The sequence below is a fragment of the Neoarius graeffei genome, chromosome 7 (genome assembly GCF_027579695.1).
Source record: "Neoarius graeffei isolate fNeoGra1 chromosome 7, fNeoGra1.pri, whole genome shotgun sequence".
In the NCBI taxonomy this organism is placed as follows: domain Eukaryota; kingdom Metazoa; phylum Chordata; class Actinopteri; order Siluriformes; family Ariidae; genus Neoarius; species Neoarius graeffei.
This window is the reverse complement of record NC_083575.1, coordinates 2,466,342-2,483,577: the sequence shown is the minus strand read 5'-3', so window position 1 is coordinate 2,483,577 and position 17,236 is coordinate 2,466,342. Positions and strand designations below refer to the sequence as shown.

The 17,236-nt window shown below is 43.9% G+C and overlaps 1 protein-coding gene across 4 annotated transcripts in view; it reads right to left on the bottom strand.

Moving 5' to 3' along the window:
* Positions 1-17,236, bottom strand: part of si:dkey-157l19.2 (uncharacterized protein KIAA1522 homolog) — a 60,253-nt gene that overhangs the window by 29,249 nt on the left and 13,768 nt on the right. For all 4 annotated transcript variants that reach the window (XM_060925117.1, XM_060925118.1, XM_060925115.1 and 1 more), the window contains one exon: positions 9,809-10,054. In XM_060925117.1, the coding sequence (XP_060781100.1) occupies positions 9,809-10,046 (238 nt within the window). In that variant the 5' untranslated portion in view covers positions 10,047-10,054. Of the gene's footprint in view, positions 1-9,808; positions 10,055-17,236 lie in introns of those variants that run through there.

The window sequence follows — 17,236 nt, the reverse complement described above, 5'->3', positions numbered from 1 at the left end:
TCGTAACAGACGAGACCCAAATCAGGAGGTGAACGTCAGCATCTGCATTTCGGCTCCATCCGGACTGAACCCACAGCGTTTACAATAGACTCCATTTTTGGGGCTCGAAATCTCCGGAGTAGTGTGGACTAGGGTTGGGCGGTATCCAAATTTTGATACCTTTAAACCGTCTCTGTGTTTTCCCGGGGTATACGGTATTACCGAGAAAAAAATAATATTTTGTTTCGGCCTACTGTGTAACGTGCGCCTATGCCTCAAATGTACTATTTAAAAGCAGCATAGCGAATTGTGTGCATTGTGGTATGGATTAAGCAGCAAAGCGAATTTTGTGCATTAAGTAGGGTTGCCACATCTGAGTTGTAAAAAACCGGGACACATCGGTCGGCAGCCGCGCCTGCGCGCACGTACGAGCACGGGGGTTGAGGGCTGCGGACACGCACATCTACGATGCCTTATGTGAATGTTCACGTTTAAAAATAAAACAGTTCAACTGGTGCAGTTAGGCGTTTAGTTAAAATTAATTTTGTCTTTTTAACCCTTAAATGGGCACTACCACAAATATTATTACAAAAAATAATTTCATATAGGAATGATCTTATTTGGACGCCAATTTTTTTTTTAAACAAATATTTAATAGTAGGCTAACAGCCCCCTGAAGAGTCTCTCCTCCCATTCCGTTTCCAAATCAAAATAATACAAATATAATCAATATAATTTCTCTGTCTGCTTCGTTGTTGTTTTAGCCTTTTCTCTGGAGAACTGAACTTTAAAAGTTAGACTATAATCATACCAAATAGCCCTAATCCTTTGTTTTAATCACAAGAGAGAGGTGCTGTGTTATTGGGACAACTGATTTATTCATTTCTCACGCCAGTGTTCAGGCATTCTTTTTTGATATATTTAATGATTTATTTAATGATTCATTTATTGATGAAATTGGCCCAGGCTTTAGAACCAGCCTTTATCAGAATCAGAACATAGGAAGTAGACAGCCAGCCTACTCGCGCACCGACCAAGGGAACTCTCACCTATTGTTTGGTATTACGGTATTCCAGTAGCTTTGATTTCGCGCGGCCGCCGTTGTATTGACCACGATCACCTAGCAACGGCGGCTGGCTGCGTGCGCAAACATTCGGTGAGGCCACACAAGCAGCTGCCTACAATATGCCCGCTTACGTGAAAACTATTAATATGTTAAGTGGCTGCGAGAAACATTAATGATTTGTGTTTATTTCAATGGGGGATAATGTGAGGAAGTAAAAAACCAGGACAAAACGTGTCCCGGGAAGGTTATTCCATTTTCCTGGACATTTTCCATTTTCCACAAAAAACCGGGACAATCCCGGAAAAACCTGGACGTGTGGCAACACTAGCATTAAGAGATATTTCAAAGCATCACGCAACTCTTCCTTCATCTTGAAAATAGCATTCAACTGTCGTTTACACGTCTGCGTTGAAACGCCATTTGCAGCACTATTTCACCTACTCCATAAAAAAAAAGTACACGATGAGCAGGATCATACCCTTTCAAGCATGGGAAATAAAAAAAAGAAAAAGAATCAACCAACACCCCGTTCAGACTGCGCGATAAACCATATTCTTCAGCGCAAATGAGGGGAACCTAATTCAAATGCGTGATAGCTGCACAAGGCAAAATCATATGGGCCCACGTCATGCCATGGCGGGGAAATTAATAATCAAATGGCCTTACCTTGCTTAAAACGTTGTCTTGATCACATAACTCCTTACAATTATTCCACTTAAATCCATACGGTTTAACACACCCAACAAAGATAGCAAGCGCATTGCTAATTCCCACCAGAAACCGAACAGTTTACGCTACGATGTTTTCTTCCGTTTCTTCAGTAGATGACATTTCAAACGTTTATTACCCACATCCCAAATGTCATACGTTATATTATTTTACCTTGTTGTTACTCATGTAACCTACTCAAAACACAACTCATTGGAGAGATCTCGTGGAAGTGGAGTACCCCAGGCTATGGTGTGCCTTAGGGGACATATTAGATTTTTCGTTTGGTTTGAAACCAAAATACTGCCACACTGCCGATGTTGTATTTTTTTTTTGCCACTAACTCGTTATCTTGACTTGCCATCTTTCAACCGCAGTCTCAGTCTCTCTTTTTTTTTTTTAAGATAGGACAGTGTAGAGAGACAGGAAATGAGCGGGGGAGAGAGAGACGGGATCAGGAAATAACCTCGGGTCGGAATCGAACCCGGGTCCCCGGATTTATGGTACGGTGCCTTAGCCATCTGAGCCATGACACCCCCGCTCTCAGTCTCTTGCGAAGCTTTCTGTCAGACTCCAAAATGTCACGCAGGGTTGCCATGGTAACGACATAAACAACCCTGCACGCGATGAGAACTTCTTTAGGAAATTGATAGAATTAGTGAAAATACGATCACACAGTTATTCGGGATGATCTTCAATTTATTATTTTATATTATGACCTCATGTACTCCATATTTATTTAGATATTATATATTTTTTTAAATGACGGTAATGAGACCGATACCGTTGGTACTTTTGGATACCTCGGGATACCTTCTTACCGTAATACCGCCCAACCCTAGTGTGGACACCAGCAAAAGTGATGAATGAATAAACGTATCGATATCAACGCAGCCTCACCAGCTTTTCCAGGACAGAGGAGTTTACGCTTCATCATCACGCTGTTTCCCGTTAACACACAAGCTGCGGGGTTTTTGGTCATCTTCACTTCAGGACATTTAAAAATAAATATATATATTAAAAAAAAGACGGAGGCTGGTGAGCGAAACGTCACGTGATGATTACTTTCCTCCTCGTTTCTAAATCCTGTGTCACGTCGTTTCCCTGAGAAGTGCAGCTTCATTTCTCCTTGAAAATTCACAGCCTGCACCTGGAACAAGGAAACTGCGACCTTTGCAACATTAGCAAACATGTTTACACACAGAGTTTACACTTTATCAGGTTCGTCTCCCACACAGATCACTCTATAGGGCTACAATCACTGGCTGGAGCCCGTCTGTGACTCTGCACAAAGTATTGGCTCCCCCTGACCCATGTCCATAGAGCCAGTCCTGTCCAGCGACCCCCTCCGAGCAGACTGGATTGGGAGCCGTGTGAGAGGTGTGGCTGATAAATTACATAACTGTGTACAGAAGTCAATCTCTCTCTCTCTCTCTCTCTCTCACACACACACTCGATGTGCTTCAGCACAGAACTTCTGGAAAGTTCTCTGTTTGATTTCCATGGCTGTGTTTGAGCAGAACATGTACGCCCTTATTTACATTACACACATTGCAACATGGCTCCAGGCTCTCACTGCGCTCTGCTCTGAACAACACAATCAACCCGAGTTCCAGAAGGTAACTTTTCTCAGGCCCGGTTCTAGAACAGTATGGTCCGTCCTGCATGGACAAATCCCTGCAGTAAAACTCTGCAGAACCAGCAGGGCTCCTGCACTTTACATGTCACTGGTTCCGAGAGCTGATTAGAACCCAGTCTGTCACTCGAGTAGATCCTGTGCTGATCTGTGTAAGATCACCACATGGAACCCTAAGCCTGTCTTGTCTTCCTGTTTACACACATCTGCTTCCTCTGTGTCTTTCACATTTTTTCCATTTCAGTTCCGGCACCAAACACCATCAGGCAATAATATTTCAGCATTCCAGAAGACAAAAGCTCCGGGTTCTACACCACCATTACCATGACACCACATCCTTAAAAAGCAGCAGGCCAAAGCTCTAGAATGTAAGACATGAAGGACTTGTTCTGGAACACAAGCTCTCCAACCCAAAAGTCCAGGGTTTGTATTCTACACAACAATTCAGGGTTCTTGAATACACACAAAGTTAATAAAATAAATGCACCAACTCAATCTTGGACCACAGCAGCTCCAGAACCATACTGATACAGGGTTCTGGAAGGAAACCCTAGATTTAGTTCTCAAGAAACAACATCCCAGTACAGCAGAAAACATTTTAAATTGGTCCCGTTGAAGGTTCTGGAGTGCAACAAGTGCTCAAAAAACATTTTTGTACAATTGAAAAACAGCTCAGGGTTCTGGAACACAAACAGAAGTTCTTAAATGCAAAACCTCAATGTAGGACCATGCACAGCAGATGGAGAACTCTAAACAGCTGCCCTCAAGAACCAGGAAAATGCAAGAAGTAAAAGATATTGGGAACGAAACCACTCAAGATTCGAGAGCACAACAAATCAGGGGTCTAGAGAGAACACCACCACGTTCTGAACAGCAACGTTCAGTACAAATCTGTGAACAGAAGAGTCGAGTGAACACACAGGTTCTACACTGGTGAGAACACAGAGCAGCTCCGCGTGAGGGACGGGTTCTGCTGCCCCGCGTGAGGGACGGGTTCTGCTGCCCCGCGTGAGGGACGGGTTCTGCTGCCCCGCGTGAGGGACGGGTTCTGCTGCCCCGCGTGAGGGACGGGTTCTGCTGCCCCGCGTGAGGGACGGGATCTGCTGCCCCGCGTGAGGGACGGGTTCTGCTGCCCCGCGTGAGGGACGGGTTCTGCTGCCCCGCGTGAGGGACGGGTTCTGCTGCCCCGCGTGAGGGACGGGTTCTGCTGCCCCGCGTGAGGGACGGGATCTGCTGCCCCGCGTGAGGGACGGGTTCTGCTGCCCCGCGTGAGGGACGGGTTCTGCTGCCCAGAGCTGCTCCTGTTTACTACCACAAACATTTTAACTCCTGTTTTTATCATATGGGAGGGTTTTAAACTTTATACAGTCTGACAGTCTACTGCACAAACTTCAAAGCTCTACTGCAGCGCGCGCACACACACACACACACACACACACACACACACAGAGAGAGAGAACCTCCAGTACTCTGAACTCAGAGCTTCTTTCTTGTTATGATTCCTTATAGTGCTTATTAAAAAGACATCACAGTTTGTTCTTGCAGTCATGTGTGCAAGTGTGTGTGGGGCCGGGTGTGTGTGTGTGTGTGTGTGTGTGTGTGTGGGTGTGGGGGGGGTTATGGAATTTATGCCTCCTGCATGAAGCAATGCAAGACAGACTTTAAGGTGTGGTCCTTCTACTAAACCCTGCCAGAGTTACAGCAATGAGATGATAACACACACACACACACACACACACACACACAGCCAAGGAGAAATTCCTTATAACCTCTCAAGGTTTATGTTCCCACTTGAGAGTCACGTCTCAGCAAAGTCACAGGAAAATGTTCCATACCGTTCTGCTCACACACTACCTGAGAAGTGTGTGTGTGTGTGTGTGAGAGAGAGAGAGAGAGAGACACAGTGGGCTGTTACTGACCCTGCTAATATTAATGAGAAAGAGAGAAAAAGTGACAGTCGGCATGTCAGAATCAGGATGGAAATCCCCATCATCTATGAAAACACACACACACACACACACACACACACACACACACACACACACACACACACACACACACTATACCAGCCTAGCTTCTTGCAGAGGTCAAAGGTCAGAGTGATGAGTCATACTGTTCAAATGTGACGCCCACAGAAAGCAAACACGCTGCAGGGCATTGTGGGAAATCACAAACCAGATCGTTCTGTTGTCTGGGTGTTTAAATAAACAGAAACCAACATTCCCACCGCTGCTGTGGAACGTGTGTGTGTGTGTTTTCTATAATTTACCTAATGCGCTCGCAGTCTGAACTGCACCATGACGATAAACACTTTAATGCTTTATATGTTCTGTGTGTTCTCTACAGGGCTTTGAACCAGAATTTTTTTCCTATTGGTTCGTTCCGAACAGAAACGGAATTTTAACGTTTCCGGTTTTAGGTTCCACCATTAAATAGACGTTCCCGAACCGGTTAGAACAAAAAAATTTAGTTCCCGGAACGGTTAATTACGTTCCCTGTCAGCTGTTTAACAAATGGCTATAAAATGATGTCTCTGTCTCATCCAGCTTAAGCCAAATGTAGGCTAATTCTATTACAACCTTCATTAAATAAGACAAGAAATAATTCAAAACAATTATTATTTCAAATGTTGGCGATTTGGATTCTCAGTATGTCTTCCCATCTACACAAACAGAAAAAGTGCCAAAAATGAAAGAGAATTCGTTTAGTGTGTTACCAAAGGCAAGTCAGGCCCTATGCACTGATAGGCTAACAGAGGTTAACGTCATTTAATGTTCGCGAGCCTCTCATTAACGTGGACAAATATATTGATATCATGTTTGAAATTGACGTTTTTGAATAACGATAGACTGCAATATTTACCTCTTATTTAAGATGTGGAGGCGTGATAGTAGTCCACCCTCCCGCTCTCTCCATTCAGTCAGCGAACGTCACACAGGAAGTGAACCCCAGCGGGTCATAGAAACTTGCGCAGGAGAAGAATGACTTTTTTATTTGTAGGCTACGGAAACTTTGAGGAACGAAATAAAAACTGGTATTAACCGGTTACCATTATTTTTAATAAGTGTTCTGTTCCGGAACATAAAAAATAATAAAGTTTCTGGTTTCATTTCTGTTCCATGTGAAATAGAAAAAAGTTCCCGGTTTTCGTTTTCGTTCCTTGAACCGGTTCAAAGCCCTGGTTCTCTATGCTGTGGGTTCCTGTGACACACTCAGCATTTCCCGCTGTGTAGCTCTACAGTTCCTCATCAACACTTCAGAGCTCCAGAATGTAACTGCTCAGGGTTCGAGAACACAATTCCACCACCTCAAACAGCTCCAAGTTCTCGAAAACCAAACCCCAGGGCTGGAGGACGCAAGAGGTCGAGGCTGTTGCACTCTAGAGCCAGAACAACTCAGGAACAGAACAAGGAGTTCTACAGAACAAAATTCCAGAGTTGCAGAACACATTCTAAACCATCGTCCTCTGGTTCAGCTTTCTGGAATGCAGAGTGTTCTTGCGCAAAACTGAATAGTTCAACGTCCTCCAACGTGATCTGGCTCAAGGTTCTGGGTTTAAACAGCTCCGGGCTCTAGGACACAAAAATAAGTTCTTACATGCAACAGCGCAATATAAAACCACAAAAGTTCTAGAACCTGCCACTGCTGCACCCTGGAAAGACAACAGTTCAGGATCTTAGAGTGGAAAGGGAATGAGTTCCAGAGTGCAACACACCAGAGTTATGGAACAACCTGATAATGAGGACGAGAAAATAAAAGCCCTGAGGTGCAGCGTGCACAAGGCCAATGTTCTAAAGTGCCCCAGTTCAGGGTTCTGGAGTCCAAGTAGTTCTTAAAGTCAGCAATGGAACAGCTCAGGATAGTTCCACACTCTGAGCCTAACAGACAGGATGGGAGGGACGGCCTTCTTCTGTCCTGTCAATCAGACACACTGTCCAATCAGAGGTGATCAGCTCGTGTGCAGAAAGCAATGTGGGGAGGCCCGAGATGGTTTGGGGAGATGTGAGGAGGCCTGAAGTGGTGTGAGGAGGTTTGGGGAGATGTGAGGAGGCCTGAGGTGGTGTGAGGAGGTTTGGGGAGATGTGAGGAGGCCTGAGGTGGTGTGAGGAGGTTTGGGGAGATGTGAGGAGGCCTGAGGTGGTGTGAGGAGGTTTGGGGAGATGTGAGGAGGCCTGAGGTGGTGTGAGGAGGTTTGGGGAGATGTGAGGAGGCCTGAGGTGGTGTGAGGAGGTTTGGGGAGATGTGAGGAGGCCTGAGGTGGTGTGAGGAGGTTTGGGGAGATGTGAGGAGGCCTGAGGTGGTGTGAGGAGGTTTGGGGAGATGTGAGGAGGCCTGAGGTGGTGTGAGGAGGTTTGGGGAGATGTGAGGAGGTTTGGGGAGATGTGAGGAGGCCTGGCTAGCAACAATGAAAAGGTATAAAAATTATGTACATAAATATCACCTTCAGCCAGAACCAGAAATGTTTCTACATTTTTACTGAACTCTCATCAGGGTTCCTACACACTTTCCATTTCAAAATTCCAAACTTCTCCAGACGTCTCAGGAGATTTTTCAGACCATATTTGATGTCCAAGTACAAAATCCAACCACTAGCATGGATGTTACATTCACACTGTGTGCTACGATGTTGCCAAATCAGACGCGACACCACGCAGACCGAACAGACGGCTAGGGTCAGAGCAGGGCAGCGAGCTCTGGATCTACATCAAACATGACTGGTGCACCAACCACACTGCAGTAGACAGCTATCATTCTCCAGATCTGAAATCTCTCCTGCTTAACCTTCGGCAGTATTATCTGCCTCAGGAGAATTCCGTCATCATCCTCCTCATGGCTGTGTACATTCCCCGCAAGCTAACGTTAAGCAAGCGCTAACACAGCTGCATTCATCCATCAGTAAACAGCAAGATGCTCACCCTGATGGTACCTTCATCACTGCAGGGAATTTTAACGAGATCAACTTACAATCTGTGCTCCAGAAATGTTTATGAGAACATGCAGTGCCCTACCAGGGGCTCAATCACTCTGGATCAAGTGTCCACAAACATCAAAGACTCATCCAGAGCTTTCCTCGGCCCTGCCCTGGGACGATCTGATCGTCTTTCACACCAGGACACAGACCTCACATCCACAAGACCAAACCTGCAATAAAGAAAGACAATCAAAATATGGCCAGAGGACGCCATCTTACACCTCCGTGACTGCTCTGTACCCAGCGGGAGCTGTTTACACAACAGGCTACCCCAGCACACAGGTGGCGCTAGAGGAACACAGACACTCCAAATCTGGAGACACTACAGCAGATAGTCACCAGGTCCAACCTGAAGAAAGGCATCAAACAGGCTGAATACATCCGCAGACAATGTGGAGAAGAACACCACCACCACCGTTTCAACACTGCTGGCTGCTCCAAACACCATGAACACACTCTGCCTGGACCATCAATTTATTTTTTAGAAATTCTGAATTTTACATTTTAGAAAACAGAATTGGGACAATAGTCTGGAAATACTAATTTTGCCCCCCCAAATCCAGACCTGGAAATGACTAAAATCAGTTCCATACCGTGGAGGAAGGAACACCATCTTGCACTGTGTTAGAACATGTGCTGTTGGGGCCTGGGGGCGGAGCCTCCATTTGGGATCATCATTAGGACACCAGACAACCAATCAGCAGCACTGCCCACGCACGTGCACACACCAATGCTCCGGAGGTGCTTGGGCAAGCTTCCACCCCAGGGCATTACCAGTGTTCCCTACACCAGGGGGCGCTATGGAGACATCATACATCCAGAGTCACTCTCGATCAGGTGTCACCCAGCAGCTCTGACAGTAACACATTACACAGTGTGTAAACACCTGGAACCATGAAATCACCTCACAACACCTGCATGAGCAACATCTGTCCAATAAGATCCAGCCACCACGGGTAAACCCCACCCACCACAGGTAAACCCCACCCCCACCCACCACAGGTAATCTCCACCTCCACACAGCTAATGCAACATTTTGTATTTACACGTAGTAAAATGGTTGACACTTTTTTTTTTGCACAAAACAACATCCAGGTGAAGCTGAATCCCATCAGGGTGTTCAAACTAACGAGCACAGAATAAACACACCTGCGTCCGGTGTGGAAGTAAAGTTGGCACTGACTGGCTGGATTTAGACAGGTGTGACCTGTGTTAGATGTAGGTAAAGGTATTTACCTTTGGGTGGAGTGAGAGGCACGTGAACAGGCGTGTGTATTTGTGGTTGGTGTCGGTCTCTATGATGTTCATTAAACACAAGTGTTAGGGTGAACGTGCGTTCAGACAGCGACCTGTGTTCAGGTGCAATCAGCCCAGGGTTTGGGGTTTTCTCTCCATGAAGCAGGGCTTTTCAGGGTTGTGTGTGTGATGGACAGGTGGTGTGGCTTACCTGTGCTGGTGGAAGGCACTGGGATGGGCACAGGGAGTCCAGGTATGAGCAGGTCGATGTTTGCGTCTTTGCTTAGACGGAGAGCTTTTCTGCGCCGGAACTTTAACCAGCTGAACGCTCGGCCAATGGCGTTCCGCCTCCGGGATCTTTTGCCCCGCTTACTCTGTCGCTCCTGGGCAAAAACCTCCAGCACGTCCTGGGGAATCAAATCACCCACTGACTCACGCCCACTCGACATTACGCCACCTGGTGGAGAAAAATCAGCAATTCATTATAATTAGTCTATACATTCAAGTATAAACGATAAGATACACCCCAGCGCTGCGGAGTTCTGGACTCTGATTGGTCGTCAGGTGTTGATTAATTCTCTGTAACAGCAGGTCTGACAGTAGTGCAGCTCCACATCACAGGTTTATATTCACACGCTTGTTCTAAGGATGTTATGGTTTCTATAGTAACAGCTTGTTCACAAGGACGTGGACCTTTAGTGAGTGGTGTTTGCTGCCTAGTCAAGTGTTCAGCAGCCACAACAAAGCTTTTACAGTTAGCATGAGAGACGGCTGCTCCCTGTGGCAGCGTCCCGAACCGCAAACCAAACTGTGTGTGCGCGCGCACGTCAGACACACATATGTCCAGGAAATGCAGTTTTTGCATTGAGGTGATCTCACTGAGGGAACATCATAAACTGTGTGTGATTTTGAACATAACTAGTAGTGCTTTCTCAGGTTTACAGTCTTTTGTGGTGTGTGTGTGTGTGTGTTGAAAGCTTTTTAATCCTTCTTGAGCTTGATACCTTTCCACACCCTTTTCCCAAACAATGCGCGCACACACACACACACACACACACTCTCTCTCTTGCTCTCTCTCTCCACTTCTGTCCTGTCTATTTCTCTTTTGTTCTCTCTCTCTCTCTCTCTCTCTCTCTCTCCCTCTCTCTCTGAGAATATTAATCTAATGTATGAGAATTTGTCAGGGCATGCTAATGTCTCTTCATTAAGTGTGTGTGTGTGTGTGTGTGTGTGTGTGTGTGTGTGTTAGTTAAAGGGTGGAGTGTGTGACTGTGTGCTTAGGAATGAAGGGAGAGGCTCCGTGCTGCTGCACGTCCTAATTCACATTCTGTGTTAAAATTGTACAGTCGATCCTCTGCAAGTAACTGTGGCACTGACACACACAAATTATAGAGAAGACAACAAAAAGACATCAAACAATGACGTATTGTGAGTTATGCTACATTTACTAGCGTGCTAGCCGGCATGTTAACGGTCCTGAACATAGCCGAATGTGAAGAAGAGCGTTTCAGTGATGTTACAGAATCTGAGGGAACCTCAGCAGGAACGAGCCTGATACCACAGCAACACATTCACACACTTTCCCTGCTCTTTAACTCATTAACTAATTATTAAGTCTTATATTAACATGAAAACCACCCAAGTGTGAAATCTCATTCTCTCACACTGTCCACCAGCCCAAACCCCCTCGCAGATTTCCTCTCACAGCTCATCGCTAACCGCTTCGTTACACTCGCTAACGATGGCCCACGTCCAAATCTTCGCCAACTCATCATCATTTCACTTTAGGGAGAGTGTAGATGTTTGTTTAATCAGTTCAGGGTTAATGCTCACTGAAGCCCACCACTGAAGACCTGAGGTGACATTCTGAATCCAAAAAAAGACAGGAAGTGACAAAAAAAGAAAGAAATTGGCATCAGTTAGCATCTCACTGACCTGTACCAAAGCTTTAAAGATTAAGTTAGCAATCCACTGACCTAAATAATAATAATAATAATAATCTCATCTCATTATCTCTAGCCGCTTTATCCTGTTCTACAGGGTCGCAGGCGAGCTGGAGCCTATCCCAGCTGACTACGGGTGAAAGGCGGGGTTCACCCTGGACAAGTCGCCAGGTCATCACAGGGCTGACACATAGACACAGACAACCATTCACACTCACATTCACACCTACGCTCAATTTAGAGTCACCAGTTAACCTAACCTGCATGTCTTTGGACTGTGGGGGAAACCGGAGCACCCGGAGGAAACCCACGCGGACACGGGGAGAACATGCAAACTCCGCACAGAAAGGCCCTCGCCGGCCCCGGGGCTCGAACCCAGGACCTTCTTGCTGTGAGGCGACAGCGCTAACCACTACACCACCATGCCGCAATAATAATAATAATAATAATAATAATAATAATAATAGAAAGGTTTTAAAAATGTACAGACACCCAGTTAGTGTTGATTTATACCAGGAACTGAATTAAATTTCAGTATATTTAAAATTCAAATTTGACTTTAAAAAAAAATTTCCCCAAAAGGTGTATTTAGCATCAGATAACGGAGGATAAAGAATGTACCGTATTTTCTGGACTATAAGCCGCTACTTTTTTCCTAGGTTTTGAACCATGCGGCTTATACAAAGGTGCGGCTATTCTGTGGATTTTTCTTCCACCGCTAGGGGCGCTCTAACCGGAAGTAGAATCAAAAATAAGATAGACGAAAAATCAATGCAAAGAAGAATTAGCAGATCTTTAGCAGATAGAACACGCACGACAAATTACTAACTGGTAATTATTTTCAAATCCAGCGAAGATGATTAAAGTGACTTGTGGTTTCAAACACAGGAGAAATGAAGGTAAATAAATACCGGTTATTTTCTCTTGGTTCTGTTCCGTTTTAATCAGCAAAGTTGCTGCCGTGTTAAAAGGCACTGTTCGGAAAGAATCTGTTCAGGTACATACATGTACATTTACAGTACAAAATATCATTCTGTACATGCAGTAAATATCAACATAGATATCTGCGGCTTATAGCCCGGTGCGGCTTGTATATCTTTTTTTTTTTTTTTTTTTTTAAATAGAGCGGATGCGGCTTATATACAGGTGCGCTCTATAGTCCAGAAAATACGGTATTCCAAATGTTTTTTTTAATTAAAATAAATTTTAGCACGAGTTTTAGTGAACTACAAAATATAAGGGGACAAAAACCCCAGAAGGACCAATAAATAAAAAAAAAATAAAAATAAATAAAATAAAAATGGTGGAAGTTGAACACTTTTATTCACGTCGACCAATCAGATTCTACCACTCTGACTCGCTCTGTCACCATGGAAATCAACCAAAACAAACAATCTGCAGCAACATTCGGCACCGTCAGCCTTTCATCCTTTGTTTCCTTCCAGCACACAGAATCTGGGCTCCGTCCCAAACACTAGGGCTCCGAGTCAGTGATCTTTCTAAAATTTCAGAATATTATGAAACGTCTAGAACCTGTCGAACCAATCCAACCCAAAATGGCTTCCCAACGGGGGTTTAATTAACACATCCCATGTGTGTAGCTTCCCTGCGTCACATGTGTGGAGTGTGTTGATTATGGAAGTGCGCTGTCATATGCTAACAGCTAATTACCCTGTTAGCATGCAGGCTGAACTGAATAGACTCCAGCAGTTCAGAGGTGATGTACCCCGACCCTCACGTTAGCGTCCCCATGTTGTGGGTTAGTCGCTAACACACTAACTCCGTTGTGATAATATTGTATGCTAACTGCTAATTACCTTATTAACTGGCATTGTGTTGTAGTTAACTATGAAACTGTAAGGTACTGGTGACACAATTGTATTTTCTTGTGAAACTTAAAGTTTGGAAGGAAAAAAAAAAACTATGAAACACTTAATTTTAACGCTCATTTTATCTGACCATCGACGGTGCTGCAGTCAAGAGGGTGAGCAGCACCAAATTCCTCGGGGTGCACATCACTGAGGACCTCTCCTGGTCCAACAACACCGCATCGCTGGCCAAGAAGGCTCAAACTCGCCTCTACTTCCTCCGCAAACTGAGGATTGCACGAGTCCCACCCCCCATCATGTGTTCTTTCTACAGGGGCACCATTGAGAGTGTCTTCACTGGCTGCATCACTGCGTGGTATGGAGGCTGCAGTGCCTCCTGCCGGAAGACTCTGCAACGCATAGTGAACACGGCCAGCAAGCTCATCGGTACTCCTCAGCCCTCCCTTACAGACATCTATCACTCCCGTCTCACCCGCAGAGCCATCAGCATCGCTGGTGACACCTCCCACCCTTCACACTCACTCTTCAGCCTCCTGCCCTCAGGGAAAAGGTACCGGAGCCTCCAGGCCCGCTCCACAAGACTGCTGAACAGCTTCATCCACCAGGCTGTCAGGATGCTGAACTCTGTCCACTACCTACCCCCTGCCCCTGGACTGTAACACATTCATTCACACAAGAAAACTCTCTCTGATCCGTTTGCACATCACACTACAATCATTTGCATTACTGCTGTATCTGCTGCTATTGCTCATTTACACTACTGTTCATATTCATCTCATAAACTGCTCTTCTAAGCACCTTCTCCATTACAGATACTGTACTGTATTTGCACTACTGCTATTTTGTACATTGTTTGATTTGAGTGTATTTTTACCTACATTATCTATATTTTTTTCCTTAATTTGTTTGTAATCTTTATCTGTTTTTACATGTAAGGTGAGAGAGAAACGGCATTTCGATTCTCCTATATGTCCTGGATATATAGTGAAGTGACAATAAAAAAAATCTTTGAATCTTTATTTATTTTAAAATATACACAACACATTGCTAATTTATAGCATAGAAAAATTTCTTTAACATGCTAACAATAAAAAACTTGTGCGAGAGAGAGAAAAAAATTATATATAAAAGTGTGTGTCCCCCCACCCACAATGAAGCACATACAACCACACACACTCACTTCAGGTTAGCTGTGGCTAAATTACAGCGTTGTTCCAGCGTTGATAATTGCAGCAACTAAACACCACATTTTCAAATTACTGCTGCTGATGCATAAATCACACAGTAAGGCTACACACACACACACACACCCCGCACGCGCTTTCCACTGATTAGTACGTCTCCAGTGAGTCTCGCAGCTTTATCTGAAAGAGCTGGAGAGGAGGGAGGAAAAAAAAAAACACACACACAAACCTACAGTTCCCAAGATGACAGCAGATATGAGCTCGAACTCTTTCTCACACACGCACAATGCTATTGTATGCACTCTCAGAGAGAGAGAGAGAGAGAGAGAGAGAGAGAGAGAGACACACAGAGCACAGTGGCACCTGGGGATTTTTTTAAATTTTTTTTTAGAAGTCTTTATTTGACAGCTCTGTGTAACGAAGGTAAACAGTGTTCTAGTGATCCGTTACCGTCTCAGGTGGAAATCCGGTTTCAGTGCAGATGGCTGCATCCGGGGAAGCCTATTTTTAACAAATATCCTAACCTTTAAAATGGATGAATTGTTAAAGTTTTATTTTTAATGTAAACGTGCAGAGGTACATCATTAAAAAAAGGGTTTATTTTGGGGTCTTGTATGAGTAAGCTAAAATAATTAATTTGGGTGTGGTTCTAGTTGTCCACATTTGTCAACATGTCCTCTGGTGCCAACTGACTCGCTCGACAAAAATGTCTGGAAAGAGCCGAGCAAATTTTTAGTCAATATTTGCAAAAGATTTGTTTTTCACGCTCATCTTAGTTTGTTTGATTTCCATGAAATTTGGCACACACCATGTACAGACCATGCTGATAAAAAGTTGCAAAAAGAATTTAGATTCATTAAACCATTTCAAAGTTATGAGCTAATGAAATTTTAAAGCGTGGCCCCACTGAGACGGGCCAATACCTTGTGATGTAAAAGACAGAATTTCATGAAACTTAATCCACTTAATCACTATAACATTCCATGGAAGTGAAATTGTGTGACATTTTGTCCATGGGGGGCGCTATAACAAACACTGCAACATCTTCAGAACTGCTGAAGCAAAAAATTGTGAAGTTATGTGTGGTATGTGGTTGGACTCGGTCACTTACACTGTTCAAGATGTTGAACCACTTCAAATTCCAATATTATTACTTCTGCTGTCCTGCTTGGACCCCAATGATCGTCACATGCAACATAATAATAATAATAATAATAATAATGTTTAATAAACTTAGTTGTGTGTTTGTGGCTGAAGAAGAAATGTGTTTCCTGTCTTAAGTCGAACATCATGTTCAGACTTGAGGAAATGCAAACCATTTAAAAACACACACGAGTTACTGAATAAAATATTTACAGGTGTAATTTTTTAATTTCTAGTTGTGCTTTATGCAGGGCTCGACATTAACGCTTGTCCGGGACAAGTGATCCTTTATGTCGGACAAGTTCATCGTCTCAGTTACTTGTCTGATCGGACAAGTGCCAAAATACGCCGATATTCGGGTTACATATCAAACTTATCAGTTTATTCACATGATTTCCGAAGCATCTCACTCGACATATTGTTTTGATGAATCGCCGGATGTTTCTATTCGGAAAGAGCGATGTGCGCATGCACAATATTCCACTTGCGAAACCGGCCAATACTGCTTCATGTATTTGAGCTGAAAAGTAAACGGTCGTTAATGATTGGTTTTAATCGTGTCATACATGTGGATTTGTTGACATTTCTGTTGGCGGGATCATTATTCAACTGTATATTTACGTTGAGTGTGTGGTAATTTCCAAATCTTTGAATTGTTGTCGATGGTGTTCGTTATATAGCCGAGCATGTGTGGCGGGGAATGTGCGCCTGCGTGCGTGTGGATTGACGGAGTGAGGTAGCAGTGGGGAAAGTTATCTATGAAATACCAAGCTGTCAAATGGCTGCTAATTAGGTTACTGGCTGTATTAATTAACTAATTAGTAATGGGAGTTTAGGGATTTGAAACATGGGGCTCTATAATTTAGATATAATTATGGATTATTTGAAATGATTAATTAGGCCATCCTTAAAAAAAAAAAAATCCGTTTCCTGTCCACCGGGTGAGCAAAAAAATTTTCAGTCGGGAGGGATTTTTTTTTATTATATATGGATGGATAATGCTGTGTTTGCTTTTTCTTTCAGTACTTTTTTATTACAAAAGCAGACATTTAATAAAATGACAGTTTAATCAACTGAAACTTGTACAAAAACTTTAAGTTAGCATTTTAAATGCTGACTGCAACATTTGCAAAACTTTTACAAAGGTACTTAAAATGTCCGACACACGGACTTTTTGTAGTTCTAAATCGAGCGTTAGGCCGAGTTCGGATGAAATTACACTATTAAAATGATCACTGAATGATTTGTTTTTCTGAATCTTGACTATTTTGTTGTTCGCTAGAATACCATTTTGCGATTTCACACTTAAGCAAATGTTTGAAAACTCCGGATCTCCTTCCTTCATGGTGGCTGCCATTTTTTTGTGCCGCACGGTGCATGCGCAGAGCTGATTCAGTTCTATATTCTGCGCGGAATGCAGGGCTTTCCACAAGCGCCGGCTGCCACCATACAGCCGACTACACAATTAAGTCCAGCCGGCTACTTTAATTACTTATTTTTGTAGCCCACAGGCTCTAAATATTAATTTTCGATTTTAATA